At 57.2% G+C, this 27,210-nt stretch overlaps 2 protein-coding genes across 3 annotated transcripts in view; one reads left to right on the top strand and one right to left on the bottom strand.

The window, feature by feature from the left end:
- Positions 1–3,714: 3,714 nt before the first annotated feature.
- Positions 3,715–11,053, bottom strand: TMEM80 (transmembrane protein 80). The gene is given in 6 exon segments (XM_035263899.3): positions 3,715–4,108; positions 6,013–6,105; positions 6,451–6,544; positions 7,741–7,760; positions 10,877–10,949; positions 10,951–11,053. Coding segments are annotated over 6 exon segments (507 nt in total). The 5' UTR covers positions 10,972–11,053; the 3' UTR covers positions 3,715–3,902.
- Positions 11,054–11,671: 618 nt separating this feature from the next.
- DEAF1 (DEAF1 transcription factor) overlaps positions 11,672–27,210 on the top strand; it is a 43,699-nt gene continuing 28,160 nt past the window's right edge. For both annotated transcript variants that reach the window (XR_013523634.1, XM_002755687.7), the window contains exons 1-6: positions 11,672–11,982; positions 16,363–16,460; positions 19,051–19,180; positions 19,469–19,615; positions 20,389–20,528; positions 21,935–22,000. Coding sequence is in view for 1 of the 2 variants with exons in the window: in XM_002755687.7 (XP_002755733.1) it covers positions 11,694–11,982; positions 16,363–16,460; positions 19,051–19,180; positions 19,469–19,615; positions 20,389–20,528; positions 21,935–22,000 (870 nt within the window). In the remaining variant the exon portion in view is untranslated. The remainder of the gene's footprint in view (positions 11,983–16,362; positions 16,461–19,050; positions 19,181–19,468; positions 19,616–20,388; positions 20,529–21,934; positions 22,001–27,210) is intronic.

Here is a 27,210-nt window from a genome sequence, read left to right on the forward strand (position 1 = left end):
GAGTGCCGGCCTGTCCTCAAGGGGGTCTCTCCACCCATACACGGTGTCTACAGTGAGACTGTGAGTGCCGGCCTGTCCTCAAGGGGTCCCTCTCCACCCATACACGGTGTCTACAGTGAGACTGTGAGTGCCGGCCTGTCCTCAAGGGGGTCTCTCCACCCATACACGGTGTCTACGGTGAGACTGTGAGTGCCGGCCTGTCCTCAAGGGGGTCTCTCCACCCATACACGGTGTCTACGGTGGGACTGTGAGTGCCGGCCTGTCCTCAAGGGGGTCTCTCCACCCATACACGGTGTCTACGGTGAGACTGTGAGTGCCGGCCTGTCCTCAAGGGGTCCCTCTCCACCCATACACGGTGTCTACAGTGAGACTGTGAGTGCCGGCCTGTCCTCAAGGGGTCCCTCTCCACCCATACACGGTGTCTACGGTGGGACTGTGAGTGCCGGCCTGTCCTCAAGGGGGTCTCTCCACCCATACACAGTGTCTACAGTGAGACTGTGAGTGCCGGCCTGTCCTCAAGGGGTCCCTCTCCACCCATACACGGTGTCTACAGTGAGACTGTGAGTGCCGGCCTGTCCTCAAGGGGGTCTCTCCACCCATACACGGTGTCTACGGTGAGACTGTGAGTGCCGGCCTGTCCTCAAGGGCGTCTCTCCACCCATACACGGTGTCTACGGTGAGACTGTGAGTGCCGGCCTGTCCTCAAGGGGGTCTCTCCACCCATACACGGTGTCTACGGTGGGACTGTGAGTGCCGGCCTGTCCTCAAGGGGGTCTCTCCACCCATACACGGTGTCTACGGTGGGACTGTGAGTGCCGGCCTGTCCTCAAGGGGGTCTCTCCACCCATACACGGTGTCTACGGTGGGACTGTGAGTGCCGGCCTGTCCTCAAGGGGGTCTCTCCACCCATACACAGTGTCTACAGTGAGACTGTGAGTGCCGGCCTGTCCTCAAGGGGTCCCTCTCCACCCATACACGGTGTCTACAGTGAGACTGTGAGTGCCGGCCTGTCCTCAAGGGGGTCTCTCCACCCATACACGGTGTCTACGGTGAGACTGTGAGTGCCGGCCTGTCCTCAAGGGCGTCTCTCCACCCATACACGGTGTCTACGGTGAGACTGTGAGTGCCGGCCTGTCCTCAAGGGGGTCTCTCCACCCATACACGGTGTCTACGGTGGGACTGTGAGTGCCGGCCTGTCCTCAAGGGGGTCTCTCCACCCATACACGGTGTCTACGGTGGGACTGTGAGTGCCGGCCTGTCCTCAAGGGGGTCTCTCCACCCATACACGGTGTCTACGGTGGGACTGTGAGTGCCGGCCTGTCCTCAAGGGGGTCTCTCCACCCATACACGGTGTCTACGGTGAGACTGTGAGTGCCGGCCTGTCCTCAAGGGGGTCTCTCCACCCATACACGGTGTCTACAGTGAGACTGTGAGTGCCAGCCTGTCCTCAAGGGGTCCCTCTCCACCCATACACGGTGTCTACAGTGAGACTGTGAGTGCCAGCCTGTCCTCAAGGGGTCCCCCTCCACCCATACACGGTGTCTACAGTGAGACTGTGAGTGCCGGCCTGTCCTCAAGGGGGTCTCTCCACCCATACACGGTGTCTACGGTGGGACTGTGAGTGCCGGCCTGTCCTCAAGGGGGTCTCTCCACCCATACACGGTGTCTACGGTGAGACTGAGTGCTGGCCTGTCCTCAAGGGGTCCCTCTCCACCCATACACGGTGTCTACGGTGGGACTGTGAGTGCCGGCCTGTCCTCAAGGGGGTCCTTACCCATACACGGTGTCTACGGTGAGACTGTGGGTGCCGGCCTATCCTCAAGGGGGTCTCTCCACCCATACACGGCGTCTATGGTGAGACTGAGTGCCGGCCTATCCTCAAGGGGGTCTCTCCACCCATACACGGTGTCTATGGTGAGACTGAGTGCCGGCCTGCACTCAGAAAAGTCCCGACTGGTCTCATGGGCCCCACCCGTTCTGGGCTACCTGGAGACATGACATTCCCTGCGGAACAGGTGACCCCAGCCTCTGTGTACCCACTGAGACTAGAGGTGTCAGGATCCATTAACCACAAAGGCAATAGGTCTCCAGCCTCGGGGAGGTGGCCCTTCGCAGCCCGCGTGGTCCCTGGGCTGAGTCCTCCAGGTGGCAGGCCTGCCCAGATGGTCGTCTCCAGTCCAGGCAGGAGTGTGCTGGGCAGCAGGCGCTGGTGAGGGAGGTGGTCTGGCGCTGGTGTGCGGGCTTTGCTGCAGGGGCACAGGGATGGGAAGAAGGTCCTCAGGCCCTTCCTGCAGCTCATGTGGCCTCGAGGGCCACAGGCAGGTCAACCAAAGTCAGCCCACGGCAACCAGGTACTTCCATGAGCACAGGCAGGAAAGGCTGCTCAGGGGCTGCACCTGCGGCCACACTAGCTGAGGGAGCCCCGGGGTTGGCCCAGGAGGTCCTGAGGCGTCCTGCCTTCGGGAGTGCATGGAGTGGAAGGCACCCAGGGCTGGAGGGTGAGGCCCGCCAGGACTTGAGCAGTGGCAGGAAGGGTGCACTCTCTCCTAGGGAGGGAGAACGGGAGATGGGGTGGGGCAGGTGGCCGTCATCAGCAGCAATTCAAAGAGCCATAGGCACTTCTTGACTTACAAAATGCGACGAAGAGAACATCTCTAGATGTGGATGTAATTATCCCTGACGCAGAACACACAACAGAAGCAAATGAAGGAAAGCTACTGTAAGTAACAGTTCAGATACTTTTTAAGGGGAACTTACAGTAAATCTGGGAATGGGAAAAAAATCAGACAGAATTTATTTAGGATTCAGTGCAAAAGGCAAAAGTCGCTAAAATCTGGACGGAGGCTCTGAACGCGAGCCCCGCAGCTGCCGTCTCTCCCTCGGTCCCACCCCGGCCTCGGCCCTGACCTCTCCTCAGAAGCCCGAGGAAGGGAGGAGCGTGGCTGAGATGGAAATTCCGACACCAGAGCTGCTGGCTTGTTGGCATTTATTGCTTTTGGAACTCGGGCCTGCCTGCCCACCAGAGTGGGGGCACTCCCAGCACAAGGCCCACGCCATCCTGCTTTTCCTTCCCGACTTGGAAACATGGCTGGGGCCTGGCCACGGAGTAAACTGGGCTCCCAGAACACACAGTAGGACCGTCGGGGAAGGAGAGGTGATGGGGAATGCTGAGACGAGGCCTCTGTTCTGAGGGGCTCTGTCCTCCCTCTCCTGGGGGCTCTGGGGTCCATGGAGGCCGGGTTGCTGAAGCCAGACCCTGACAGGGCTGAGCACACACTTCTGGGCCTCATCTCAAGGGCAGTTCCGTGCGGTCCCTGCCATTGTCCCCAACACCGGGACCTCCAGCATTTTGTCCTGCTTGGCTCCTGCTGCCACCCCTGCCAAGGCAGATGGAACCATCCAGAACCATCTACGGCCAATCACCAGGACAGGTGCCCTTCTGGTCCAGGAAATGGGAGGTGACAGCTGGGGGCCGGCCAGGAGGGGCCCAGTGTGGGGTGTCCCGGGTGCCCGCAGCTACCTGGTGAAGGCGGGGGCCGGCCAGGAGGGGGCCCAGTGTGGGGTGTCCCAGGTGCCCGCAGCTACCTGGTGAAGGCGGGGGCCGGCCAGGAGGGGGCCCAGTGTGGGGTGTCCCGGGTGCCCGCAGCTACCTGGTGAAGGCGGGGGCCGGCCAGGAGGGGCCCAGTGTGGGGTGTCCCGGGTGCCCGCAGCTACCTGGTGAAGGCGGGGGCCGGCCAGGAGGGGCCCAGTGTGGGGTGTCCCGGGTGCCCGCAGCTACGTGGTGAAGGCGGGGGCCGGCCAGGAGGGGCCCAGTGTGGGGTGTCCCGGGTGCCCGCAGCTACCTGGTGAAGGCGGGGGCCGGCCAGGAGGGGCCCAGTGTGGGGTGTCCCGGGTGCCCGCAGCTACCTGGTGAAGGCGGCTATGGCAACCACCTGCAGCGTGACCTCCAGGCTGTGGAGCGCCAGGAGCGTGGCGCTAAGGGCCCAGTCCACCCACAGCACCAGGGTCTGCCATAGCAGGAAGTGGGCAGAGAGGAGGGCGGTGCCAGCCGTGAGGGCCAGGCTGGCTGCCAGTGGCCTCTCAGCCTCTGTCAGGTTGCCCCTGGTGCCTGAAGAGCAGAGCAAAGGGGGAGTGAGAGTGGGGCAGGGTGCTCCCCGGAGCCCACCGCCCGCGGGTGCCTGCAGGGCGGCTGGGACCAGAGCAGCCCCTTGGCCTGCATCCCTCCGGCCTGGGGAATCCCAGGGAAACCACCTCCAGGGCCGCTCAGAACCCAGCAGGGCCAGAGAGCATGTGCAGCACGGTGTGAGTTCCTCCTGGGAAGGTGCCCCTGCAGCACCATGGCTGACTCGCCTCTGGGTCCTGTGGCCAGCTGTGTGGATGAGGCGACTTTGGTTTCTAAAATGATTCAAGTGTATCTGCCACTTGAATCCTAATTCCAAGTGGAACCGAAGGGAATTTTTTGAAAAACCCCAAACTATTTTTCTGTGGTCCAAGGCCAGTTCTGGAAGATTTCATGAATACATATTAAAAACAAAACTGCATATTTAGCAAACAAATGGGTTAGTCACCAGCTGAGCCCAGGTGCCTGGAGACTCGGCAGGGTGTGGTGTGCTTGGGGAGGGTCCTAGTTGGCCTAGCAGACCCCGAAGGGCAGAACACACCTGTCCCCACCACCTTGGGGCGGGCTAAGACCTGAGGCTTGTGCCACAGCAGTGCCAGAACCTTCTCAGCAGTGTGGCTCTGGGCAGCGAGCTGCAGAGGCTCAGGTACCATCTGCCAGCACAGGCAAGACACGGACAGCCGGGCACCCCAAGGCGGGGCAGGATGGACATGGACAGCCAGGCACCCTGCAGCAGGGCGGGGCGGGACGGGGAGCTGAGAGGACCGCCTCCATCCTCCTAGTGGGGTCTGAGGCCTCATGTCAAGCAGAAGCGGGGCCCACCTCCCCTGCAGCCTCGGTTCTTCACTGGACATAGGGCATCAGGGGTGTGTCTGTGTGTGAACAAGAGGGGCCTACGATTCCAGCCTGGCAGGTGCGAAGTGCCTCGGATGTGCCTGCCGTGTCCCCACAGCAGGGCAGTGTTTCAGACACACGTGCTGTGACCACAAGCATGCAGAGGGCTAAAAGTCTGGAGCGCGGGGGCCACAGAGGTGAGCTCCGAGGAGGGCGAGACCAAACTCACCATCGCCCACACAGCCGACCCGGAGAGGAGCAAATGAATAAACCATGGGGTTAAAAAGGGGAGTAGGGCTGGGCACTCTGGGAGGCCAAGGTGGGCAGATCTCTTGAGCCCAGGAGTTCAAGACCAGCCAGGGCAACACAGTGAAACCCTGTCACCTTGTCTCTACCAAAACAATAATAATAATAGTCAGCTGGGTGTTGTGGCAGGTGCCTACAGTCCCAGCTACCTGGGTGGAGCGGGAGGGCTGAGGGGAGAGGATCACTTGAGCCCAGGAGGTCAAGGCTGTAGTGAGCTGTGACCGTACCAATGCACTCCAGCCTGGGCCACAGAGTGAGACCCCATCTCAAAAAAAGTAGGCCACTTGAAGGGGTTGCAGACGTGGGGACTGCTAGAGTTGGACTGGGGAGGCTAGTGGGTGTTAGAGTCCCTCTAGACTCTGCCTCCTTGGGACCTGGCAGAACTCTCCAGGCCTTCCTTCTCAGACAGTTGAGGCCAAGGGGAAGGAAGGGGGCGCAGGTGAATATTCTGGAGCTCCGGATGTGGTGGCGGGCTGGGCTTCTGGTCTCAGTGCCATTACCCAGTGGCTTCTGCAGGACATACTTCCAAACAGAGTCTCCCCAGCGATGCCCCCAGTGTTATTTGTCTCTGGGACAAAACTTCTCAATTAATACTTAATGACACTGTAAGGGGAGCCTGCAGGGCAACTGGGTTAGCAGTCTGGATAAAAATGTCTCCAAGAACCATACTATGAAAAGATGAATACTTAAAGGCTGTGGTAGCAGAGAGCAACTCCTATCACAAGTTCCTTACAGTCTGACCGTCCACTCACCCAGATACAGCCGAACTGCTTCCAGAATCCCCATGAGAAGCAGCAGAGCGAGATCCAGCACCAGGCAGCGGTGAGGATAGCTGAACACTTGACCTGAAGAGCACAGGCGGAGAAAGGACACGTCACCCAGGGCAGCAGCGGTGGCCTCAACCTGCCTTTCCCTCTTTTGTTTTGAGGCAGGGTCTTGCTGTCTCCAGGGCTATAGCGCAAAGGCACGATCTTGGCCTGCTGCAACCCTCCCACCTCAGCTTCCTAAGCAGCTGGGATTACAGGCACCTGCCCCCACGCCCCGATACTTTTTGTGTTTTTAGTAGAGACAGAGTTTCACCATGGTGGCCAGGCTGGACTTGAACTCCTGACCTCAAGTGATCCACCTGCCTCAGCCTCCCAAACTGCTGGGATTACAACAGTGAGCCACCACGCCCAGCCCTGACTTACTTTTATACGTGATTATCAGGAGCGTGGCGAGGAAATACAGGGTGCAGTACGTTCCGCTGACATAAAACAGCATTTGAAGGGGAACCGAAGAGAGCTGGTGAGTGGCTAAGGATCCCCAGGCTTAACAGGCTTGGGAGCAGCCTCCCAGGTGCTGACAGGAAGGGCTGGTTCTGTCATCTTTTCCAGGGGGCCACGGGGACCTGGCCACGGCTCCCAGTCTGTCTGGGGCTTCTATCACTACGCTTGAGGAAAATGTGGTCCCGTGAGCGGGCAGGGCCTTTGTGGGACCCGTCCCCCATCCCAGAACAATGCGGTCTGCGCACCGAAGCCCCTGCCCTCAGTGACTGTGGACAGGACTGGTTAGGGGACAGCCTCCACACACTGGCACTCCCAGTGATGCTACCCTGACTCTTGTCCCAGTTACGACTTAGAAAAAATAACTTTGTCATCTTCTTTCTTTCGTTTTTGACAGAATCTTGCTCTGTTTCGCAGGCTGGAGTGTAGTGCTGTGTGTGATCTCGGCTCACTGCAATCTCCGCTTCCCAGGTTCAAGTGATTCTCCTGCCTCAGCCTCCTGAGTAGCTGGGATTACAGGCATGCGCCCCCACACCCGGCTAATTTTTTGTATTTTTAGTATGGCGAGGATTTCACCATGTTTGCCTGGCTGGTCTCAAACTCCTGTTTTCAAGTGATCCACCCATCTCAGCCTCCCAAAGTGCTGGGATTACACTTGTAAGCCACTGTGCCTGGCCACTTTTTTCATTCTCTTCAGAGAAAATATATCTCTGTTTGGGGGCACTTAAGTATCTACTAGCCATTTCCTGGGCCGTGTACGTTTCATACTGCGGCCAGGCACAGCGGCTCACGCCTGTTATGCTGGCGCTTCGGGAGGCCAAGGTCGCAGTGACCTGTGTATGCCACACTCCAGCCTGGATGAGATCAAGGCTCCATCCTTAAAAATACATAGATAAAAATAAAATAGAATGGATCTATGGACATACAAAGCGGGGGGCTTCCATCTTCCTGCCACTAGCGGTCAGGACAGAAGCAGGTGGCCACCCCTTGGTAGCTGGGCAGTTGGGCGTGCTAAGCCACTTTGTGCATGCAGGCCTCAGCAGCCAGCACGCCGACCAGAGGAAGCTATATCAACTCTAAATCTGTAGAGGAACAGCCCCTCTCAGAAGTGGAATCAGTAGGCAGAACGCAGGGAAACCGTGGGGGTGAGGAAGATGCTCTGCGGGGCAGCACTTCCCTCTGGGCGCTGTCCTGGAGGGGCATGCAGCAGGATACCATGGTGGAGGAGCCTCTCCCTGGAAGAGAAAGGGCCCGTGAGCAAGGCCTGACAGCTGCCAGGATGCTTTCCTGCGTCTTGCTCCAGACAGGAACCACCGCTTTACTCCCCTTTAACCTCACGCGCGTGGAAAGCACCACACACTTACGTGGGCCATCCTTCAGTGAGGCAGTGGTCTCTGCCTTTCAGAACCCTGAGTGTGGGGCGGGGTTGGGTGGTGGAAAGTGAACCCTCCAGCTGGCCCTCAGGGAAAGCAGTGCCCCAATCAGCAGCTCTCAACTTCTGACGCTTCCTGTACTTGCCACATACGGGACTAGACGAAAACCTTTTGTGACCTGGGTTGTAACAAATCTTTTTCCATAATTGATAACAGATATTTGGATTCCTCTGGAACATTATCCCCAAATATCCCTCCAAAAATAAGAATTTTCCAAACCAGCAGTGCTGCAGTCCAACTCCTGCACCTTCTCCCACCCACCTGGGGCGACAGGAAGCCCGAGGAGTGAGTGGAGCCTCTTTTCTCCTTTCTGATTCTGAGGTTTTGCGTCTGAAGACTCCTCTGACTCACCCTGGATCCACCATGGCCCGGGTGGGATTAACTGCCTGAAAAGGGTTCGTGTGAGTTGCACACGTGATATGTGCACGTCTCTACATGTGTGGATCCACCAACACTGATCTAGAACTGGGTGAAAACCTCTCATAAAAGGTGGCTTAAGCTGCACCCCTGGGCAGCAGGCAGGACAGCCACCTGAACACAGCCTGTCTTCCATTTCCCCTTCAGTGACAGAAACCCGGCCTCAGTGAGATTTTTGTCTTCTTGGGCAGATCTGGGGCCTTCTGTGCCAGAGTTTGTGGAATCTAACATGGGCAAGTCTTAAGCCAGTAAACACAGGACATTGGCATCAGAGGCTCGGAACTGGGCTCCTGGAAGAGGCGGCACCTGCTGGAAGCAGAAAGCCAAGGGCACCGCAAACTACATCGCATCGTATTACCGGCAGGCCACTCATTAAACCTGATCTGTTCTTAAACCGGGCTACCTAAATACCTGTCATTATTTGTGCTAATTTTGCACTAATTGGGGTTTTCATCCCTTCTGATCCATTTCTTAAAGGTCGGTTTCTTTGGCCAGGCACAGTGGCTCACACCTGTAATCCCAGCACTTTGAGGCTGAGGTGGGTAGATTATGAGGTCAGGAGTTCGAGACCAGCCTGGCCAACATGGTGAAACCCCATCTTTACTAAAAACACAACTTAGCCAGGCGTGGTGGCGTGTGCCTATAGTCCCAGCTACTCAGGAGGCTGAGGCAGAAGAATCGTTTGAACCCAGGAGGCAGAGCTGCAGTGAGCTGAGACTGCACCACTGCATTCCAGCCTGGGCGATAGAGCGAGACTGTCTCGCAAAAAAAAAAAAAAAAAAAAAAGGGGTTGGCTTTTTTTTTTTTTTTGAGACAAAGTTTCGGCCAGGCGCGGTGGCTCAAGCCTGTAATCCCAGCACTTTGGGAGGCCGAGGCGGGTGGATCATGAGGTCAGGAGATCGGGATCATCCTGGTCAATAAGGTGAAACCCCGTCTCTACTAAAAATACAAAAAATTAGCTGGGCATGGTGGCGCGTGCCTGTAATCCTGGCTACTCGGGAGGCTGAGGCAGGAGAACTGCCTGAACCCAGGAGGCGGAGGTTGCGGTGAGCCGAGATCGCGCCATTGCACTCCAGCCTGGGTAACAAGAGCGAAACTCCGTCTCAAAAACAAAACAAAACAAACAAAAAAAGTTTCACTCTGTGGTCCAGGCTGGAGTGCAATGGTGCAATCTCGGCTCACCACAACCGCTGCCTCCCCGGTTCAAGCCATTCTCCTGCCTCAGCCTCCGGAGTAGCTGGGACTACAGGCGTGCGCCACCGCGCCCAGCTAATGTTTGTATTTTTAGTAGAGATGGGGTTTCACCATGTTGGCCAGGATGGTCTCCATCTCTTGACCTGGTGATCCACCCGCCTCGGCCTCCCAATGGCTTCTTAAACAATTCCAATGTATCTGCTGTGTGCTAGCTACTCCCTGTTACAGATCGAAGTTGTGGGGCTTGGGAAAAACAGCTATAAAAGCCTGGGCGGGACGGAAGTTAAGCCTGCAGGTAAAAGGCAACAAACGTCTTCCTTGGGTGCGTGAAGACATCTTGTTCTGGGATACGCTCGATTTTTTCTGGACACGGGGTTGCTCCGTTGCCCAGGCTGGAGTGCAGGGGCCTGAGATCACACAGCTCATGGCAGCCTCGCCCTTCTGGGCTCCAGTGATCCGCCAGCCTTTTTAATTTTTTGGTAGAGGCAGGTCTCTTTGTCGCCCAGGCTGGGGTGCAGTGGGGCGATCACGGCTTGCTGAAGCCTCAACCTCCCAGGCTCAGGTGACCCGCCAGCCGCTCAGCCTGCAGCGCAGCGAAGGGCACAGGCGCGCGCCACCCGCCTGGCTGAGGTTTACGCGTTCTGCGTAGAGAGGGGTCTTGCTACGTTGCCCAGGCTGGTCTCAAACGGTCCTGCAGCCTCGGCCTCCCAAAGTGCTGGGATGACGGGCGTGAGCCGCGGCGCCCGACCTAAACGTAACCTTCAACCCACGTAAACACACAAACGCACCCGCGGGCGACAGGCTGCCCGCCTGCGGAGAGGCCGTTCTCATCACCGGGACCGCGCGCAGGCGTGGACCCGAGCCCCGCGGGGCAGCAGAGACGGCCGATTCCCGCCCCGGTCTGTCCGTCCCTCCCCTCGGAGGCGCCTCCCAGGCCGGGCACCGGCACCGGCGAGGAGTCCAAGGCTACCGGAGCCCCGCGCCCGTCCCGCCCACGTGTCCTCATGAAAGCCGCGCGCGGGACAAGAGCTGCGGGGACTGGGGCCCCCAAAGTCGCTCCAGCGGCGCTCCGCCCCCGCCCTCCCCAGGGCCAGGCGTCTGCACGCGGGGGAGCTCCGCGGGGCGCACGACGCCCGCCACCCAGGCCCGGCCGCGCTTCTCGATGGGGCGACGGAGCTGTCTCGCTCACCTAGAGGCGGTGGCACAGCCCCGTGAGCGCACCGAAAACGGAAACCGACTGCTACCACAAAAGGAAACGCCGCGCCTGCCGCGGCAAGCCCGGAAGCCCCCACCCCGCCGGAGCTCACCTCGCCGCGCGGCCGCCATCTTAGCCGCCCCGCCCCCCGGTCCGTCGCGATCCCGGCAGCCTCTGAGCCTGCGCCGCTCGCGCTCCTTCGGCCATTTTCGCGTCTCCTGACGAAGGGGCCCGACCGTGCCGCGTTTCGGAGCGGACGTCCGAGCCACGGCCGAGGCCCGATTAGTGTGTCCGGGAACGTTCGGGCACTTTCGGAACGGAGGAGGCGGAGAGCCGAGGTTCGGGAGCATTCGGGTTCGGGGACATTCGGCTCGGCTCGGCTCGGTGTCGGGTTGACTCGGCTCCCGCCGGCAACCGGAACGGGCGAAGCCTGCGGCGCTAGGCTCTGTCTGAGAGGCCGAATTTCGTCGAGCGCCAGCGCGAATCTGCCCAGAGCCGTCCAGCCCAGTCGGCCGTGAACGACAGCCGCCTCAGCCTCTTAGGCAGTGAGGAGAGCTGGGCCGAGCTTCTCGGAAACCCTCGTGCATATTCGGACCTACTCGGACTGACTCGGCTTCCCATTTCGGGGAGCTTCGACCCACTTCGGGGAACTTCGACCCTCCTCGGTTCCGGACTCGGTCTTGGCTCGGCGGCTTCGTGCAGGTTCGGCCCTTGCTCGGTCAGCCTCGGTTTGCCTCGGCCCCGCTCGACGGCCGGATTCGACTCGGCTCCGCTCGGCGGCTGGCTGCCTTTTCGGCCCCTGTTCGGGCGGCGGCTTCGGGCGGCCTCGGCCCAGCTCGGGTGTCCTCTTCGGACCCCTCTTCGGGCTCCGCGACCGGCGCTTCGGGCGGCCTCGGACGGCTCCTTCGGGAGGGCTCGGCGGAGTCCGGATGGAGGATTCGGACTCGGCGGCAAAGCAGCTGGGCCTGGCTGAGGCGGCAGCGGTGGCGGCCGCGGCCGCTGTGGCGGCGGCGGCCGCGGCCGCGGCGGGAGGCGATGCGGAGGAACCGGTGCTGAGCAGGGACGAGGACTCGGAGGAGGACGCAGACTCGGAGGCGGAGCGGGAGACGCCGAGGGTCACGGCAGTGGCGGTGATGGCGGCGGAGCCTGGGCACATGGACATGGGCGCCGAGGCCCTGCCCGGCCCGGACGAGGCTGCCGCTGCCGCAGCCTTTGCAGGCAAGTGCGCCCACCGGCCTCTTGCCTCGCCCGGTTCCCGCGCGCCTGCCCCTCACACCTGCCCCACGTGACCGGCCTGCCCACCTGCCCCTCGCACCTGCCCCTCACACCTGCCCCACGTGACCGGCCTGCCCACCTGCCCCTCGCACCTGCCCCTCGCACCTGCCCCTCACACCTGCCCCACGTGACCGGCCTGCCCACCTGCCCCTCGCACCTGCCCCTCGCACCTGCCCCTCACACCTGCCCCACGTGACCGGCCCGCCCACCTGCCCCTCACACCTGCCCCTCACACCTGCTCCACGTGACCGGCCTGCCCACCTGCCCCTCACACCTGCTCCTCACACCTGCTCCATGTGACCAGCCCGCCCCTTACACCTGCCCCTCACACCTGCCCCACGTGACCGGCCCGCCCCACCTGCCCCTCACACCTGCCCCTCACCTGCTCCATGTGACCAGCCCGCCCCTCACACCTGCCCCACGTGACCAGCCCGCCCACCTGCCCCTCACACCTGCTCCTCACACCTGCCCCACGTGACCAGCCCGCCCACCTGCCCCTCACACCTGCTCCTCACACCTGCTCCATGTGACCAGCCCGCCCCTTACACCTGCCCCTCACACCTGCCCCTCACCTGCCCCATGTGACCAGCCTGCCCCTCACACCTGCCCCATGTGACCGGCCCGCCCCACCTGGCCCTCACACCTGCCCCTCACCTGCTCCATGTGACCAGCCCGCCCCTCACACCTGCCCCACGTGACCGGCCCGCCCATCTGCCCCTCACACCTGCTCCATGTGACCAGCCCGCCCCTTACACCTGCCCCTCACACCTGCCCCTCAAACCTGCCCCACGTGACCGGCCCGCCCCACCTTCCCCTCACATCTGCCCCACGTGACCGGCCTGCCCACCTGCCCCTCACACCTGCCCCTCACACCTGCTCCACATGACCGGCCCGCCCCACCTGCCCCTCACACCTGCTCCATGTGACCAGCCCGCCCCTTACACCTGCCCCTCACACCTGCCCCTCAAACCTGCCCCACGTGACCGGCCCGCCCCACCTGCCCCTCACACCTGCTCCACGTGACCGGCCCGCCCCACCTGCCCCTCACACCTGCTCCACGTGACCAGCCCGCCCCTTACACCTGCCCCTCAAACCTGCCCCACGTGACCGGCCCGCCCCACCTGCCCCTCACACCTGCTCCACGTGACCAGCCCGCCCCTTACACCTGCCCCTCAAACCTGCCCCACGTGACCGGCCCGCCCCACCTGCCCCTCACACCAGCCCCACGTGACCGGCCCGCCCCACCTGCCCCTCACAACTGCTCCACGTGACCGGCCCTCCCCTCACACCTGCCCCTCAAACCTGCCCCACGTGACCAGCCCTCCCCACCTGCTCCTCACACCTGCTCTACGTGACCAGCCCGCCCCACCTGCCCCTCACGCCAGCCCCACGTGACCGGCCCGCCCCACCTGCCCCTCACACCTGCTCCACGTGACCGGCCCGCCCCACACACCTGCGCCGCACACCAGCCCCGCGTGACCGGCCTGCCCCACACACCTGCCCTGCACACCAGCTCCACATGACCGGCCTGCCCCACCTACCCCACACACCAGCCCCACGTTACCGGCCTGCCCCACCTTCCCCGAACACCAGCCCACCTGACCGGCCTGCCCCGCACACCTGCCCCAGGTGACCCACCCAGCCTCACCTGCCCCCCGCCCCGCCCCTTTTCTTTGCGGCAGCCTCTCCTACCGCTGCCCTGTGCAGCCCTGCCCTTGCCCTGCCTTGGTCCATCCTGGTTCCCCTCACCCACCTGTCCCGGAGAAGCGCGACCTGAGCGCTGGGGAGCCGGGGTGGATGGCCTGCTGGAGACCTTGCTGCCAGAGGTCAGCGTGGCTGTGTGGTGGCCCTGGGGGGCTGTGGAGTCACCTGTGCAGGCTCCCTGCCCAGTCCTCCTCCCTCCTGCCTTCTCCTCTAAGGACCTGCTCCTCCCGCCCCGTCCTGTCGGGCTTCCTTTGGGGAGGCCGCTGTGGGTCGCCAGCTGGTATTTTTGTATAAGCCTCTAGTAGTTTCTTGGCGCACAGAGCAGTCTCCTTCTTAGGCTCCAAAGCACTGGGAGCCCCGGGCAGAGCCCACAGATGTTGCGGGGCTGGGGCGGTCCCACCGCCTCCTGTGTCCTGCCCTGGGGTCAGTGGGGTGTAGGCTTCCCCACCCACCGGCTTCCCCACGTACGGCACCCTTCCCAGTTGGAGCTCCTGAGTGTCCCCAGGGACCGGCAGCCCAGTGTTCAGACCCATGGAGATGCTGCTTGTTGCGTGTGAGGACCTCCCCGAGGAAGCTTGGTGGGCGTGCCGGCTGTCTGGGCCTTGCAGGTGCTCTGGGTGCTTGCTCGGCCTGGGGGCGGGGTGGGGGTTGGGCTGCACGTGGTCAGCTGAGTGGCCCTCGGAGGCAAGGGGGTCGCTGCTGCTTGTCTGGCTGGGTAAGGAAAACGTAGGGAGGCTTTGTGGCTCTCAGAGGTTGGCTTTTGTTCATAAACTCTGCTTTGACATTGGGATTTGGGGCTATGAGGGTTACTTCAGGTTTCTGTCATTTTTGCACATTCTTTCTTTTTTTGAGATGGAGTTCACTCTGTCACCCAGGCTGGAGTGCAGTGGTGTGATCTCAGCTCCCTGCAACCTCCGCTTCCTGGGTTCAAGTGATTCTCCTGCGTCAGTCTCCTGAGTAGCTGGGGTTATAGGTGCCCGCCACCACGCCCGGCTTATTTCTGTATTTTTAGTAGAGCTGGGGCTTCACCGTGTTGGTCAGGCTGGTCTTGAACTCCTGACCTCTTGGCCTCCCAAAGAGCTGGGGTTACAGGCGTGAGCCCCTCGCCCGGCCTTTTGCACGTATTTTTCTGCATGTGGAAAAGCAATGTGATGCCGTCATGATGTTAGAGAAACGTGTTGACGTATGTTTCCCACTGCAGAGTATCCTAGCTCTGTTCTGATGTGGCAAAAGCACTCTAATGTGTTTTACAAATCGCGAATAGCTGAAGTCAAGTGGTTTCCAGGTTTGAGTAACTCAGCTTTGGGCGGGTGCCCAGGGCTTCCGTGGGCCTGGCACTCAGCACTCACCGTGGCCTGGCACCGCCTGCCGGACCTTGTGCTGCCGAGAGCTGAGGGTGAGTTAGCCATGTGCCTGGCGTGGTCTGCTAGTGGAGACAGATAGCACACAGGCATTTTTAGGGCAGTTTGGTGAGTGCTGGGTTAATGGTGTGGTCAGGACTCATTCAACCAGTCTCTTTTAAGCCTCTGCTGTGTGCCAGAGATTGCCCTGGGCACAGGACATTCTAGAACGCTGGATGACAGAAGAGTCCCTTGCTTGGTCTAGGAACATAAGGAGAGGCTTTGCAGAGGCAGAGAAGAGGGCGTGGGATGTTGGCGGCAGGGCCGCACACAGAGGCTGGAGCTGCAGGACCTATCTGGGGTGACAGGTGGTGGGAAGTGGGGTGCAGCTGAGCTCTGTGGGACCTGCCCTGTCTGCATGTCAAGGGGCTGAGTTCCATGCTGTAGGGGGTGGATGGCACCAAGGGGCAATGGCAGGTTGGATGCACTTTTTTTTTTCAAGACGGAGTCTCACTCTGTTGCCAGGCTGGAGTGCAGTGGCACAATCTCAGCTCACTGCATCCTCCATCTCCTGGGTTCAAGCAATTCTGCCTCAGCCTCCCAAGTAGCTGAGACTACAGGTGCATGCCACCACGCCCAGCTAATTTTTTGTAATTTTAGTAGAGACAAGGTTTCACCATGTTGGCCAAGATGGTCCCCATCTCTTGACCTCATGACCTGCCCGCCTTGGCCTCCCAAAGTGCTGAGATTACAGGCGTGAGCCACCGCGCCCGGCACGGTTGGATGCAGTTCTTAGGAGGAAGGGGTTACAGACCAAGGGCAAGGACAGTGAGCGTGGGGCCGAGGTCGCCTGTCGGTGGTGGCCTGACCCATGTTGGAGGAGAGTCGGGAAGTGAGCTGCAGGAGTGGGTCCAGGAGGTGTCACCTGTGGGGAGGCAAGAGCTCCCTGTAGGTGCAGGGCACACCTGACTGGCAGGACTCCCAGCCGCGCAGTAGGAGACAGAAGCCCAGGGGTGGTTTCGTAGAGCATTGCGGGGAACACCCCGCTGTGAAGAGCTTTACTAGAAAGGATAAATTTCCTGTCCTTGCCTGGAAGAGCCGAATGGCTGAGACCATGGACTAGAGATGCTGATGGAGTGTTTTAGGGAAGTGTAAGCTCTTCCTGGCTGCAAAGGCACATACCTGAGGGGGATCACTTTGTTCGAAGCACCTGAGTGAGGTTGTTTGCTTTATCAGTTCTGGCTTTTGTTGCTTGTTAAATGAGATTCTTCTGTTGCAGAGGTGACCACAGTGACAGTGGCTAATGTGGGGGCCGCTGCAGATAACGTCTTCACCACGTCTGTGGCGAATGCGGCGTCCATCTCAGGACATGTTCTGGTAAGCTGCTCCAGGGGGCATAGCTCAGCGGGGTTGGTGCCATGCCGGGGCTCAGTCTGCAGTGCGAGCGTCTGCTCTGTGAGCTCGGGAGGACGCGCTGGCTCACTCTGCTCTCAGGAGCCTTCCGGCTGTGCTGAGGTGGGAGAAATCAGAGCCGGGATAGAAGCTGCCTGCCCATGGAAGGCCAGTCGAAGAGTCACACCTCGCCAGATGGGCTTGTGGCCTGCGTCGGGTGGGGACTCTCAGCTCCCAACCCAGCCCAGGCTGCTGTCAGGCCACAGTTCAGCTTCTGCTCGAGGCCCAGGCTGCCTGTGCCCCTTGGTGCTGGAGCTGCAGGACTGTGGAAGGAAGCATCCCGCCCCCTCCCACACGTCCTGTTCTCGTAGCATCTGTGGCTCAGCCTCCTTTGCCCCTTCATTCTGCATGCCTTACTGCTGTCTATGTAGGAAACTGCTGGGAGCCAGTTGCGTTTCAAATAGTTTCTGAGGCCACATTGAGAGCTCTTTCGCAATTGTGTTGTATCAGACTGCTTTATGTGTCATATGTGGGCCTTCAGCGATTCTGGGGACACCCAGTCAACCAGAGCAGGCAACCTTGTTTCTAAGTGGCAGATGCTGTGGTGGGTCCAGTCCCAGACAGGGGTTTTCCCTGGGTCCACTGGCACCTGTTACTTACAGTCTTTTCAGCCGTGATGACACACCTGGGACGTCATCTTCGTATACCTGAAAGTGCAGTATTTGTTTGCTTGTTTGCTTTGTTTCCGAGGCAGAGTCTCGCTGTCACCCGGACTGGAGTGCAGTGGTGCAGGCTCGGCTCACTGCAACCTCTGCCACGTGAGTTCAAGCCATTCTTGTGCCTCAGCCTCCTGAGTAGCTGGGATTACAGACACGTGCCACCATGCCGGGCTAATTTTTGTAGTTTTAGTAGAGACAAGGTCTTACCATGTTGGCCAGGCTGGCCTTAAACTCCTGACCTCAGGTGATCCACCTGCCTCAGCCTCCCAAAGTGCTGGGATTACAGGCGTGAGCCACCGTGCCCGGCTGGAAAGCAGAGTTATTGTTAGAATGGCAGCAAACAGAAAACTTGTGAAGGACTTTCAGTAAAAATGTACGAAACTCAGAAAGTTGGTTTCTTTCTTTCTCTTTTTTTGAGATGGAGTCTCACTCTCACCCATGCTGGAGTGCAGTGGTGCAGTTTCGGTTCAACCCCTACCTTCTGGGGTCACCATGTTGTCCATACTGGTCTTGAACTCCTGGCCTCAGGCAGCTACCACCTTGGCCTCCCAGTATGCTGGGATGACAGGCATGAGCCACTGCGCCCAGCTGAGAAACTTGGTTTAGTTCTGATGGGTGTTGGAACACACACAAGCTGCCCCACAGCCATGCGGCCATCTGTCCTTTCAGTCAGGCTGCTCCTTCCTGGCAGTGGGCTCTGGGCTCTCCTCATTCCCTAGGAGGGGCTGAAGCCCAAGGCACCTATGGGTGCCTGGAATGTGCTGATGTCGGGGCGGGGGTGGTCTTCTTCCCTCCAGGCCAGGAAGACCAGAGACTGGTGTGTTCGTTGTTGGAAACTGGCAGCCCAGCAGGGTGTGCTCTCAAATAACTGTATGTTCCCTTCCTAAGAAAAACACCCTGGGACTCTTAATCACGAGACATTTCCTTTCTCAGTGAAGCCGCAGAACTCTGGTGACTCAGGCACAGGGTAGGACCCCCGGTGTGAGGTATTGGCCCTCGGACCTGGGGGAGCCCAGGTGCCAGGCACGTGCGTTGGGGGTCCCTCAGCTCCGTGATAAACTCCTGCTTAGTGCCCTGATGTGAAAGCGACATTTTCAGATGTAAGAAACAGTTGTCTTCCCGCTTTGCCTCAGTTGGTTTCATATTCAAAATGAAAACCTCGGAGCACCCGGAACGCTGGGTTTGGAGAGGCCCCTGGAGATCTCCGGTCTGCCCCACAGCTGGGTGAACAGAGCCTGGAGGCCAGAGTTTGCTGGATGGCGTGGCCAGGGTGGGGGTAAGGTTCCAGCAGTGCCGGGTGGGCATGGGGACTCTGCTGCCTGTGGCGGGGTCTGTGCAGTTTCAAGAGTGATTTTGGGACCTGCCCACAGGAAGCAGTCAGCAGTCAGAGGCAACATTCAGCCAGTGTGGAAATGTGCAGTTGAGGCCCTGGTCTCTAGCCGCCATCTGTAGGGGCCTCTGGGGCCAGGGCCTGAGAGGGAGGCCTGCACGAGGCCTTGTCTGTGGTGGCCATCTTGGTCTGCTGGAAACCCTCCCTGAAAACTGACCTTGTGGGAGCTGCTCAGGTGGAAGTTAGGGTGTTTCCTAATTGCAGAGCACATTCATTCTTTGTTTCCCTGTAATAAATGATGGCACACATTTCCCTCAGCACCACTCAGAAGCAGGCATTGTCTGTTCTTGCTCTGAGCTCTGTCTTTAAGTCTCTTGGAGGTGTCTTTGGAGAAGATACGGGATGCTAGGTCAGCGGCCCTTCTTGGTATAACAGCCAGAGCCTTGCTGGAGGCAGCACAGCTGGGCTCAGTGACAGGCCAGTGTCCCGCTCAGACGTGACCTGACGGAGCCATTTTTCCTTTCAGTCTGGTAGGACAGCCCTTCAGATCGGGGACAGCCTGAACACCGAAAAAGCCACACTGATTGTCGTCCACACGGATGGCAGCATCGTGGAGACCACCGGGCTGAAGGGCCCAGCGGCCCCCCTCACCCCAGGTACAGCAGTGCCTGCACCCTAGGCCTTGGGCAAAACACGTTTCAGAGTATCTAGAATTTATTTCAGGGATTTAATTGTTTGTTTGTTTCTTTTTGCGGTAAATTTCGAATATCAGATATTAATAGATTTTAAGTAGGAGCCGTGAGATTTTCCTGGCTGAGAAGAGTTTCTCTACAGTTGAAGGAGGCGGTGCTGCGGGGATGCGGGTGCCTGTAAGATGAGTGCGCCTGCTGTGCTTCCCCAGCTGCCATCCTGCCTCTCACCTTCATATTCCTTCTCTGCCCAAGGTCCTCAGTCTCCTCCAACTCCTCTGGCTCCCGGCCAAGAAAAAGGTGGAACCAAATACAACTGGGACCCCTCCGTGTACGACAGCGAGCTGCCCGTGCGGTGCCGGAACATCAGCGGCACGCTGTACAAGAGCAGGCTCGGCTCAGGTGAGGACCCCGTACAGGAGCAGGCCGGGCCCGGGTGAGGACCCTGTACGGGAGCAGGCCGGGCCCAGGTGACGACTTCGTACGGGAGCAGGTCCGGCCCGTCCCAGGTGAGGACCCCGTATGGGAGCAGGCCCGGCCCGGGTGAGGACTGCAGCTTCAGACCTCAAAGCTGTATTCCTGTTTGTAATCCCTCTAGGATAAATTGGGGGCTGAGAAAGACGAAAGTCCTGGCACATAGTACTAGTTAAAAAGACAGTAGGTGCAAGTGACACCCATTTCCTGTGAACTGGAGCTAAGGCCTTGGAGAGGCGCAGGGCAGGGATGGGCCCGGGAACCGTTTGGGGGTGAGCTGAGAAGCCATCCTGAGCCATGGGATGAGAGACAAGTGGGAAAGGAAGTGGGAGGGAGGCAGCGCTGGGATGTGTTCCTCCAGTTGCCAGGTCAGCTTGGGACTTGTAGGTGCCAAGTCTCTGGAAGTAGGTACCAGAGGTGCTCAGTGTGGGACGGGTTGAGCTTGCAGTGACTGCAGACAGTAGGTGGAGAGGTCACATGGGGTCAGAGGCAGAGGCCACAAAGGGAGACCCGTGGTGGCTCAGATGTGACCTGACACAGTCTCAGACGGGACTGTCGAGGCCAAGCACACAGGTGAGTGAGATTGCATGAGCCGCTGGAGTGCTGGTGCTGGTGGAGCAGTGGAGAAGGTGCCAGGAGGGAGGCGACAGCGGGGCGACGTTCTCACCTGCTGTCATTGTAACTGCTGCCCTTCCTTGCAGGCGGCCGGGGGCGGTGCATCAAGCAGGGGGAGAACTGGTACAGTCCCACCGAATTTGAGGCCATGGCAGGAAGAGCCAGTAGCAAAGACTGGAAGAGAAGCATTCGCTACGCAGGCCGGCCCTTGCAGTGCCTCATCCAGGTATCGGATGTGCACCCTCACCCATGCTCGGCGTGCAGCTCAGACATGGGGCCCTCCCAGGTGGCCCAGCTGGTGGGGTGGGCACAGACCATGAGGTCAGACAGACAGGGTTTGAGGCCTCCGCTCACTGCCTGTGTGACCTTGGGCGAGTGGCCCTCTCTGTATTTCAGTTTCCTGATGTTTTACGTGGGATGGTGGTGATCTTGACCCTGTGAGGATTGTTGGGAGGAGTGTGTGAGGTCACAGCGCCTGGCACAGAATAGGTGCAAATACACAGAAAATGAGAAGAGCAGAAGTTAAGATCATGGCTTCTGTTTGAGAACCTGTGACCCTTTCAAAGTCACCTAACTTCTCTTCAGGCTGCTCCTAAGAGCAGAGGCCTTCTAATTCCTATTCCAGTTTAGTTCCTTGGGTGGTATCAAGGAAGCAGTTCTTGTAGAGTCTTTTACACGTTCTTGAAAGAAAAGCGGTAGATCCTACCACCAATAATGGCATTGTGAAACATAGAAGGCTCTGGAAGTTACTGGTTTTTTTTTTTCTGAGACAATCTCACCATGTTGCCCAGACTGGAGTGCAGTGGCATGATCTCGGCTCACTGTAACTTCTGCCTCCTGCGTTTAAGCTATCTTCCTGCCTCAGCCTTCCCGGTAGCAGGGACTACAGGCATGAGCCACCATGCCCAGCTAATTGTTTTGTATTTTTAGTAGAGACAGCACCTGGCCCTGATTTCTCAGAATTTTTATTTTTATTAAGACCCCGTCCTGAAACGTACAACGTACCATGAAAGTCAGCCCCTGAACGTGAATCGTTGTACTAGAGGATTTCAGCCAGTTTTACCACTTACTTGCCGTTCATAAAGATAAAAATTCTTTTTTTTTTTTTTTTTTTTTGAGACAGGGTCTTGTTCAGTAGCCCAGGCTGGAGTGCAGTGGCACCTTCTTGGCTCACTGCAACCTCCACCTATATCACCCCTATAATCCCAGCACTTCTCCCAGCACTTCAGAAGGCTGAGGAAGGTGGATTGCTTGAGGCCAGGAGTTCGAGACCAGCCTCGCCAACATGGGAAAACCCTGTCTCTACTAAAAATATAAAAATTAGCCAGGTGTGGTGGCACAGGCCTGTAATCCCAGCTTCTTGGGAGGCTGAGGCATGAGATTCGCTCGCACTGGGGAGGTGGAGGTTGCCATGAGCCAAGAAGGTGCCACTGCATTCCAGCCTGGGCTACCGAACAAGACACTGTCTAAAAAAAAAGAATTTTTATCTTTATGAACAGCAAGTAAGTGGTATAACTGGCTGAAATCTTCTAGTATTGAATGGTTCACGTTTGGGGCTGACTTTGACGGTACGATTTCTAGCAGAACGGTTCACATTTGGGGCTGACTTTGACGGTGCTCTGTGCGTTTCAGGACGGGATCTTAAACCCTCACGCTGCCTCTTGCACCTGTGCGGCCTGCTGCGACGACATGACCTTGGTAAGCTGCCAGCACATCTGGAGCAGGAGCACTTGGTGGGGCTGGGGTGGCTGAGTGGGTCCCACAGCCCTTTGCCTCTTGGCTGCTTCCCTCCTGTCTTTTGTTTGGAGAGAGATGCGTCCTCACTTCTCCGGGCTGCTCTGTCCCCTGCTCCCGGATACACCACAGTGAATCCTGATGTCTCGATGGGGGCATGTGGCTGGCCCTCAAGATGTTGTTCAAAGAGCATTTATGGAAAGCTCCTTAAATAATGAAAAGTGGGGCTGGGCACAGTGGCTCACACCTGTAATCCCAGCACTTTGGGAGGCCCAGGTGGGCAGATCACAAGGTCAGGAGATCGAGATCATTCTGGACCACATGGTGAAACCCTGTTTCTACTAAAAATAAAAAAAACTAGCCCAGCATGGTGGCGCATGCCTGTAATCCCAGCTTCTCAGGAGGCTGAGGCAGGAGAATTGCTTGAACCCAGGAGGTGGAGGTTGTAGTGAGCCGAGATTTTGCCACTGTACCCCAACCTGGCAATAGACTGCTCTGACCCCCCCCAAAAAAAGAAAAGAAAAGTGGTTATAATGTCACCCCCTTAACTCTGAGACTAAACATACGCACTTCTCCTAACGGTGCAATAAACGTGTGTGTGCTGCTTTATATTCTGCAGTTTGTAACATGTCAGAGAAATGCTCCTGTAAACTTATTCATGTACAGAGCTTTTAATGTCTTTTTAACATATTTCCTTACTCTAAATTCTTAACTGCTTCAAAAATACCCCAAATAATTTTATTTTTATTTATTTATTTATTTTGAGACATAGTCTCACTCTGTCACCCAGGTTGGAGTATAGTGTTGCGATCACGGCTCACTACAGTCTCTGCCACCCAGGTTCAATAGATTCTCCTGCCTCAGCCTCCCAAGTAGCTGGGATTACAGGCATGTGCCACAACGCCCGGCTAATTTTCATACGTTTAGTAGAAATGGGGTTTCGCCATATTTGCCAGGCCTGTCTTGAACTCCTGACCTCAGGTGATTCACCCGCCTCAGCCTCCCAAAGTGCTGGGATTACAGGTGTGAGCCACGGTGCTTGGCCTATTTTTTTTTTTTGAGATGGAGTCTTGCTCTGTCACCTAGGCCGGAGTGCAGTGGCATGACCTCGGCTCACTGCAACCACTGCCTCTGGGTGCAAGCACTTCTCCAGCCTCAGCCTCCCGAGTAGCTGGGATTACAAGTGCCCAGTACCACACCCAGCTAATTTTTGTAGTTTTAGAAGAGATGGGGTTTCACCATCTTGGCCAGGCTGCTCTTGAACTCCTGACCTCATGTGATCTGCCTACCTCAGCCTCCCAAGTGCTGGAATTTCAGGCATGAGCCACCGTGCCCGGCTCCGAAATAATTTTCGTTAATTTTGTTATATATTGCTGTGTAGCTTTCTAATGTTCATACGTTACACTAATTTGTAACATACGAACATACCAGTTTCATTTCAGCCTCCCTTAATGTTGAATTATATTTTAAAATATCTTAAAATTGCCTGTAATCCCAGCACTTTGGGAGGCCGAGGTGGGTGGGTCAGGAGATCAGGAGTTCAAGACCAGCTTGGCCAAGATGGTGAAACCTCATCTGTACTAAAAATACAAAAATTAGCCAGGTGTGGTGGTGGGCACCTGTAATCTCAGCTACTTGGGAGGCTGAGGTAGAAGAATCACTTGAACCTGGGTGGCAGAGATTGTAGTGAGCCAAGATTGCACCACTCTACATACTACAACCTGGGTGACAGAATGAGACTCTGTCTCAAAAAAAAAAAAAAAAATCTTAAAATTAATTTAAAAGCTGACTAATGAGATACCCTTATTTTAATTTTATTACTAATCTGGGTAATTATGAGAAAACAAAAACAAATTTAAGAACATGGAGTGCTGGGTGTGGTGGCTCACACCTGTAATCCCAGCACTTTGGGAGGCCGAGGCGGGCGGATCATGAGGTCAGGAGTCCAAGAACAGCCTGGCCAACATCGTGGAACCCCTGTCTCTACAAAAAATACACAAAGTAGCTGGATGTTGTTTTGGGCACCTGTAATCCCAGCTTCTCAGGAGGCTGAGGCAGGAGAATCACTGGAATCCGGGAGGCAGAGGTTGCAGTGAGCGAAGACTATGCCACTGCACTCCAGCCTGGCGAGACTCTATCTCAAATAAAATAAAATAAAATAACATGGAGAGACCTACCGTGTTCTTGGGGTGAAAAACCAAACATTCTAGAATTGTCTAGTTCAAGATATTTCGTGTGATTTTAGTGGAAAAAACATGTCGTGAACGTAATGTTGAAGTTGTTTTGGAAAAGCCAGTCGGTGAGACGCAGAGACACCGCAGGAGTGAGGAGCAGGGAGACGGCATTGGTCCCATCTAGCAGTTTAGCCTGCAGGGTGGATCATTTTCCGTGGCCCCAAAACACTGGAGGACCTAGATGCTTACCCAGGAAATCGTGTGCAGGATGTGTATGTGGAAGACTCGAAAATGCTGAAGAAAGAGGCCAGGGAAGATTCAAGTACTTCAGAAGACATTCTGTGCCTGCGGATTGGAAGACTTAGTATAAAAGATGTGACTTTTTCCCAGGTGGATTCTTAGGTTTAACACAGTTACTATCAAAACTGCAACAGTTCTTTGTAGATGCAGACAAGCTGATTTTAAAATTTATATAGAAAGGTAAAGGAAATAAAAAAGCCAACAGAGTTTTGAAATAAAAGTCTAAAATGGGTGAAATCTCATTGCGGGGTCTCAAGGCCTACTAGGTCGTGAAATTAATCAAGACCGTGTGGCGCTGGCAGAGGGAGAGACCCCCGGATCTGGGTCTGACTGGAGCGTCACGGTGGACGCCAGCGTATGGCCTTGGAGTGACTGGACGTTCACAGGCAGAGACAAAGGATGGCCGCAGCTTCACGCTTTATACAAAAACGAATTTCAAATGGGCGTGGATCTAAAGGAAAAGGTAACACGATCACACTTTTAGGAGAAAACATGTTGGAAAATCTTCCTTACCTGCAGTTAGAACTAGGATTTCTTAGACTGGACTTGATCACTTGAAAACTTTTGGATTCCACTTCTGGAATTACTGTGTGATGAGCTCAATGGACTGACTCCCCAGAGAAATAACTAGTGAATGTTATTTAAAAAATAAGCCCTGAAAGGCTCTGGAAATTGCCGTAGGGGCAAACAGCAAATGAAGAGACATCCAAGAACATGTCCTCAGTCTTGAGAAGCACAGTGAGGGTTGTGGGATTTGCACGACGGCCAGCTCCCTGTGGAGGAGGCTCCACTCCTCCATATGATTGTGGCCAAGAAAACAGGGCTCCCACTCCTCACAACTCACAATCATGGGATGTGATCCCACTGGGAGGCGCAGGCCACCAGCATTTCTCCACCCCTTCAGCTCCAAGTGGCAGGGTGACTGGAAAACCTCTTAAGTCAGCCCCACTCAGGGGGCAGAGGCTTTACCCAGGCATGGCAGGCCAAGCATAGGGAGGCCCCAATTTCCCTCAGCCAGGTTACCCACAGGGTGGAGGGTCCATTCGGTGAGAGGCTGCTGCCCCCACGCAGAGCCCTGCTAATGGAGCAGGGCTCCCGGCTAGATGCAGGCACCATCCGTACCTCCAGCTCTGCAGCAGGGGCTCAGACATCCAGCCCAAGAGAGACAGGCCATAAGGACAGAGAGCTCCAAAGCCCTTCCCAGAGGAGCTGACTTGATTTGAAACAGCACAGGGATGTTGACGCCTGAAAGTGCCCTGGGGAGCAGTGGACATTCTTGTGGCAAGCAGTTAAGAGGAGGCCGGCAGCGCCATTAGAGCAGGAAACTAAGCTGTAGGTCAGCAAGTTTAGCAGAGATGTCGCCAAGGAAAGCAGCAGCTAAGAACCCACCTGGGAAACAAACCTTAAAGCTCTAACCCTTTGGTAAAGAAGCCCTAATTTCATTGGCTCAGACAGTGGAGCAGCATGTGCCCCAGGGCACTGTCGGAAGTAATGGAGCAGATAGCTGGCAGTTAGTAGACTCTGACACTTCACTAAACCAACAGCTTGACAGAGATCAGGGAGAGAGACAGCCAGAACCCCCATCGCAGAAGGTGACTGCACACCCCCAGGGCGGAGCCCTCCAGGGAGCAGCAACAGAGGCTGTCACAGGAGAACGAGGCTCAGCAAAGCGTCCAGCCCGTCCTTGAATGATCAACAAGCACATGGTAGCAGGGAGCCCAGAGGCAGGAGAACCGCTCTCCACTATTGCTACCGTGTCTTGCCTGCATTGTGTGATTCTTAAGATTCTAAGACGTGAGGAACCCGGAACAGGAAGACGGCAGCAGACAGTGCCTGGGAGAGGGCCCCATGTGAGGTTAACAGACAAAGACTTCAATAGCCATCCTAAATATGTTCACAGGACTGAGGGAAAGCACAGCGAGAGACTCCTGGAAGGCCTGAAGACAATGTCTCCTTAACTGGGGAATGTCAATGAAGAGATAGAAATTGTTTGTTTATTTTTGAGATGGAGTCTCGCTCTGTCGCCCAGGCTGGAGTGCATTGGCGCGATCTTGGCTCACTACAACCTCCGCCTCCCAGGTTCAAGCGATTCTCCTGCCTCAGCCTCCTGAGTAGCTGGGACTACAGGTGTGCACCACCATATCTGGCTAATTTCGGTATTTTTAGTAGAGACGGGGTTTTACCATGTTACCTAGGCTGGTCTTGAACTCCTGACCTCAGGTGATCCACCCACCTCGGCCTCCCAAGTGCTGGGATTACAGGCATGAGCCACCGTGCCCAGCCAGTAGGTTCTTTTTAAAAGTATCCTTTTTGTCATTTTAGGGGATTTAGGGCCTAAAGAGGTGGGAACTGTAGGGGCAATTACCTTCTTGCTGTGGTCTCACCATGTGACTCACACACCCCGGGGTGCCCCCATTTAAGGAGCAGTGTTGGGGTCTGGCACGTCTGCCGGGGGACTACCGACCTGCAGGAGTCCCCGAGACCACCATCGTAGATGTCTCGTTCAACCTGAGGGAGAGAGTGTGCGGAAGTGAAAGAAAATAGAAAAGTGGACTCTGGAGGGCTGGCTTAGGCTATGTCCAAGCAGCAATTTTATTTTTGCAATATGTTTCCTTATATACTTTTCTGAAGTCAAAGTTGTTTACACCAGATCAACGTACTTAAGTTACAGTAAGCAAGTTATGCCCACTAAGTTACGCC

The sequence above is a fragment of the Callithrix jacchus genome, chromosome 10, assembly GCF_049354715.1.
Source record: "Callithrix jacchus isolate 240 chromosome 10, calJac240_pri, whole genome shotgun sequence".
Classification (NCBI taxonomy): Eukaryota; Metazoa; Chordata; class Mammalia; order Primates; family Cebidae; genus Callithrix; species Callithrix jacchus.